Source organism: Hippocampus bargibanti, linkage group LG07, assembly GCF_051943395.1.
Source record: "Hippocampus bargibanti isolate YZ-2025 linkage group LG07, ASM5194339v1, whole genome shotgun sequence".
NCBI classification, from domain to species: domain Eukaryota; kingdom Metazoa; phylum Chordata; class Actinopteri; order Syngnathiformes; family Syngnathidae; genus Hippocampus; species Hippocampus bargibanti.
The window spans coordinates 13,601,700-13,607,699 of record NC_142740.1 but is presented as its reverse complement, the minus strand read 5'-3'; the positions used below and the strand labels follow the sequence as shown (position 1 = coordinate 13,607,699).

Here is a 6,000-nt window from a genome sequence, read left to right as displayed (position 1 = left end):
GTTCTGTTTCATTCTTTCACAATGAAAAAGAGGATTAAAGACTTGATGTCTCAATATGAGTTGGACACCCTTATGACTGAAAGCCAAGGTGGGATTCCTTCTCCACTGCTTTGGCTCAAAAGCAAACTGGATTATATAGGAGAGGAAGCATCGCCACAGTGAGAGTGGTGACCTTGCAGGGCAAAGTGGAGACTGAATATTCTCACTTCAAAGTGTACCACCCGATAGACACGAACAACACCCTCTGACTTTTAAAAATAGACAGCATTAATCAGAAGAAAAGCTGCTCAACGTTCTTTTACTTCTCACACTGCAACATCCTTATTGCCTCAGTCATGTGCCATCGTCGAACTAATAACACTATTCTTTACATAAAAAAACAGCCAGTCATTCTTTTGGCCATTAAAAAACAACAATCCACAAGCAACTGAAGAAAAGTCACGATTTATTTTATCTTAGTGTAATTCTTTTTAAAATTTCAGGCAAAAGTGCAAAATCTGAGGCTCATTTTATACTTCATGTGTAAAACTAGATGGAGTGAATGTTTTATTTTGTGGACTTTTAGGATGGATGGCATTATAGCACTTATAATAAATAGATAATATCGTATATTTTACTTCGTGATAGCGCCATGAACAGAAAGGCTCATCAATAAATGAAACGCAGCAACCTTTGGTTAATACATGTACTGTACATATTTATCATTGCTGTAAGAATGTACACTACAGACAATTTGTCTGGGTGCTTTATCCTGTGTTAATTTACGAGGGATGTAATAATTAAGCAAAACGTATTTATATTCTGCATTGATTATAATATTATTCATTCTTATCAATTAACACTGTGTGCATTTTACAATTGAATCAGAGGTGCAGCCATTGGGACATAGCCACTGTCACTCGAGAATACCAATACAAAAAGCTTTATTTGTATTTGCAGTAAGGGACCGTGCCCGCCTTCTAATGGCCTTAGATTGGCTGTTTTCAGGAAGGCCGAAAATCCCCGCTTTCCTATTGGCTACGAGAGCCTTCTGTTTGGGTCGCCTTCCAGCGGACCGTCTGGACGGGGAGGGGGCCGTCTGCCTTCCGCTTCTCGGCTGGATTGACACACAATGAGGAGTCAAGGCACCGTAGACGCTCCACAAACGCCGCTGTAAATAAAAACAGCCATTACTGAAGCCAGTGAAACATGGAAAATCAGGTAGGTTGGCTTCTGTCTCTGCTTTTGGACTCTGAACCTTTCACCGGGAAAATACTGCCTACTTTCTCGCTGGTCGGGCGGCAATGGATCCTCTGTTGTAGTCGCTTGAAGAGAGCGATGAAGGGAGGGAGAGCGAAAGAGAGAGAGAGAGAAGAAAAAGCGCCGCTTCGGTGCCGCTGTACAAGTCGTAGTTGTTTGGCTTCTGGAGCTATGCTAGCTGGCTACTCATACATCGGCATTTACCGCTAACTAGCTTCACACCGACGCTCCATTCAGCGCCGCTGCGTAGCCCAAGCCACAAACCACCACACAAAGATGTAGCCACCCGGTATTTAATTTGCTCTATTTCGGTTCCAAGTCTAATGCAATTATGAGTTACCCTGAGAAGCTTTTGAGAGGCGTTTGTGTCCAGCTACGCTAAGCGACTTCCCACAACCGCTGGAATATCGGCCCTTGGATAAAGGCTAAGGAACCGAGTCAAGGGGAAAGGCTCCGGGGAAAGGCTCACACGTCCCCTCTGGTCGTGCTGCTCAAGCCAGGGCGGGGGCCTGCCTGATACCTGTCATGCTTGCCCAAGAAACCCAACAAGCACACCATTATTTTGTAATGCTGGCTAACATTAGTTAATGATTAACCGTGTGCTCATTTTCTTGAGTATAATGCCAGTGAATAAGGGGCAACTTTGGCAAAATCCCAATGTGGAAAAATTGAACGCACTCATGCTTTGATTGGAAGGATTGACCCAATGTGTCCTAAATGTACACTGTTGGTGAAGCTGGGTCGATATCAAACTGGTTTGGTGTGATTTAGTATTATTGGATGTTTGCCGATTAAATCACAGCAGTCACGTAGCAATAGTCCTTGCACGGTTTACATTCCATTTTAAACAAAAAAGTGTAATTGTGGGTCATTAACATTGTTTTTCTCCTCGGAGCATTTTGTTGTTCAATTCTCTTTGGTTAATGGGATACTGGCAACACTCAGGTATAGCACTTATTCCCCATAATACTGTTTGTTCCGTACACCTCCACTCATTTAAATACAACATTCTGGTGAATATTGTTTTTGTAAAATCTGAGTTAATTAGTTTTCTCCCGGTCCTTGGGTTCCTTTCCACATTCCAAAAATGTGCATGGAAGGCTGGTCGAACACTTTAAATTGTCCCTAGTGTGTAGAGTATGAGAGCGGATGGTTGTTTGTCTCTCTGTGCCCTCCGGTTGGCTGGCAACCAATTCAGGGTGTCCCCCGCGTATTGCCCACAGACGGCTGGGATAGGCTCCAGCACCCTGCGCGACCCTTGTCAGGATAAAGCGGTCCGGAAGATGAATGAAAAGAAAGTGCCAAAATGGCCACCTCACACATTATTTTAAATATATTTTTTGGGGTTGCGTTTACCTAGGTCTTGAGCCTCTTGGACCTTCAGTGCCCGAACTGAAAACGTTTGTTCTTCGATGATGGCAACAAATAACATATCATATCATCTGTCAATAAAGGAATTTTCATTAGATCCTGTGGGAAAACTACACTTAAATATCATTCCCTCTCTTAATATTGGTGAGTGAGAATTCAGAAGACATTGTTCAACTGCCTGGAACTTGCGAAATATTGTCAGTTTTCTCTGCATCAATGAGGTGCATAAATATCTGCACATTTTTGTCTGTGAATAGATTTCCACTGGAAAAACACTTTTGATTGTGTGTTGCACAGGTCGGATTGCCATTCATTTCTTTCGATGAGAAGGTTTCTTCAGCCGTCATCTGTACAAATTTGAAGGTTTCGGACGTTTCGCCTCCTATCCAAGAGGCTTCGTCAGCGAACTAAAGTCTGACTGGTCGTATCAGCCCTATTTATATATCCCTAATGTCCAGCCATGGCGGCGCCGGACACAGCTATGATAGGTCCCTACCCTCAGGTTGGGACGTCCGAAACCTTCAAATTTGTACAGATGACGGCTGAAGAAACCTTCTCATCGATGGACCACTCCTGTACGACTGAGAGCTTACACAGACATTCATTTCTTTGTAGACAACTGATCGGCTTGGCTATTATTGAGTCAGGCCACTGTCATAATTTGTCCTTAGAAGTGTCCATATAGCCAAGTTTCTATCTCGAAGTGTCCATATAGCCAAGTTTCTATCTCTTTTTACTGAATAGCTTGTGTTGGATGCAAACAGAAATGACAAAATAGTAGTTTTAGGCGATACCACAGTTCCTCCTTCTGCCTGGTTTTTGACACAATGCTCAAAGAGAGATCTTAATGACCTTAACACTTCACCTGAGGCCAATTTGTATTTCATTTTTTTTTATTTTTATGTCATGGGGATGACAGCACAGCAGTTCCTTCCTTTGACATTTCTATGACAACCAGCTACACTGCGGGGCACTGTGTACAGTGGAAAACAAAATCCTGGGACAAGTGGGTGAAGCCTGTTGGAGTCAGCACTCAGCAACATGATCTATGGAAAGCTGGCAAAGAACATGGACGCTAATGTGAGGTCAAAATTTTGCTATAAAGATGCTAATGTTTCATTTAAGTAGTTTAAAGGCAATGTTATTCATGTTGTACAAGATGTCTTTATTTTAAATTCTACGACAGAAATGTAACCCATAATAGCATAAAGTAAGAATATGATGAGCACCATCAAATTTTAATACTCAATTCCTTTTTTAGTCCTTAATTTTTTTTTTTTTTTTTGTGGTTTACTCCAAAGAACCTGAAACAAGGATTTAAAAAAGACTGATTCGTGATCCATGTATTGATGAACAAGGCAGCTGATGTGAATTGCACGACACATTGATCATGAACACTTCATACATATGTTGCGGTAATATCCTTCATTCTGCACAGAGACAGGCTCATATGCAATCGGGGTTCAAATCTCCAGTGGCTTATGAAGGACCCACCGGGGCTTCTGCGCAATCCGCATTTGAAGTAACCTACATGGTGCCATATTGAAAGTTATGATGAAGCAGGAGGAAAACTAAAGTCCTCAGTGCTGATGATTAAAAAAAAAAACATCCACTATACAGTGAGAAAGTGTGTGTAAGGCGAAAAGTGTGTCTTCCAAACATTAAATTCCCATAGGAAACCATGAAAATGAGAATAATCCGTTACCAGTTCCCCATAAAACATGATTTTCTACTAAATAAGCCTTAAAACTACACAAAATATACCTCATTTATGTATAATAAATGTGCTATTGTATTGTTATTAAAGAAATAAACCGTACTGTGTAATAGTCGTTTTATTTACCTTTGTCATGGTCGTTGATGTAGTTGCCTCTTGATGAAATCCGAGTGAAGTTGCCGTGCTTTCTCGGTGATAATATCCTCACTAACACGGTCCCCTGCGAGCTGCTTTTCGTCAATCCAAATCAACAAAAGTTTTTCAACCTCTTCTATTGCCTGAGACTGTTGCTTAGACAACACAGAAACATCTTGAGCCACACGTAGCAATGGTCGACTTAGCATACCGGTACTGGGACGCTAAGTCACACAAACGCACACCTTGTTCGTGTTTCTCGATGATGTCCTTCTTCTGTTCGACCGTAATTTTGTTTTGTGTCCTCTTCGGTTGAACACTAGCCTGTGGTGGGGTCTTTTTCGTTCCCAAAAAAAGCAAAAGTATCCACTCGATAGCAAACCACCTATGCCACGTATGCACTCTGAGAAAGGGCGTGTGGAAAAGTAGTCCGGAAGCCACGGTGGCAGTGTTCGGCCGTGTGGTTTGGTGTTCTTCCGCCGAAAACTAGTCCGCCAGCCATTGTGGCACTCGGTGTGTGTCGCGAAAACTAGTTCGTATGCCAAGATTATATTCTCACGAATTTATTGTTCATAAGGCCAAACGTTCGTTAGCTAAAGCGTTCGTAAACCGAGGTATAAGTATCGGTATTTACGATTATAATTTAACACTGGAACAACCTATCTTGTGGTACTTTAATTCCTATGGAAAAAAAACTGCAGTGTATTTGAAATGATACGAGTTGATGCTAGTGGAATATAAAGATTTATGTTGCTGCCCAACCGGAAGCTAAAGGAATTTAAATCTTCTAAACTGCAAAGTGATGTGCTGATTAGGTGTGAAATAATTATGTGCCCAATGCATCATCTCGGCACAGCCAGATGCACAGCTCTTTTATACCAAACTGGATCATGATCACTGGCCCTGGCTCGAATGGCAGAACCACTTAGTTTGGAAATGCCGATAAGAGATCAGCTGTTTTCCTGTCATGAGTTGTGTGTATTGTGTGTGCGCGTGTATGTGTGCGTGTAAGTTCTGCTGAGGACTGACTGGATCATTGGCCATGTTATTACTGATTTCCTGCATCCCCCTTCCCCCCACTCCCCATTCCTCACGTGTGACTTACACACTTTGTTCACAATTTGTTCGTTCATCAGGGGGGTACAACAGTATGCCTTTTCCTGTCCACACTAAAGAAATGTGAAAGGATTTTTAACCACTTTATTTTGAACTGTTATGGCACTTATCATCCTTCATCTTTGTCTTAAAAAAATCTGACCCAATGTTCCCTGTAAGATGGGCATAAGACATTGCACATTGCTCACACTCACAGAACATGGCAAATATATGCAGCACATAAAAAACCCCAACCTGACTTGCTTTTGTATTTTGTACTGTACTTTTCATATTCTCAAAGAAATTGTTTATTTCGCACCTGGATGACAGAATGAGAAAAAAAGAGGCAGAGGTAATAACTGGGCAACCAAAAGTGCACACCTTGTTCAATTATAGTTTGAAGCATACGTTGAACTCGGCAATGGTGTTGTAGTCGTACATAT

General features: G+C 41.7%; 1 protein-coding gene across 3 annotated transcripts in view; it reads left to right on the top strand.

Annotated features, from left to right (window-relative positions):
• Positions 1 to 1,044: 1,044 nt before the first annotated feature.
• The window catches only part of mllt1a (MLLT1 super elongation complex subunit a), a 27,030-nt gene continuing 22,074 nt past the window's right edge, over positions 1,045 to 6,000 (top strand). For all 3 annotated transcript variants that reach the window (XR_016115596.1, XM_089001266.1, XM_089001265.1), the window contains exon 1: positions 1,045 to 1,200. Coding sequence is in view for 2 of the 3 variants with exons in the window: in XM_089001266.1 (XP_088857392.1) it covers positions 1,189 to 1,200 (12 nt within the window). In the remaining variant the exon portion in view is untranslated. The remainder of the gene's footprint in view (positions 1,201 to 6,000) is intronic.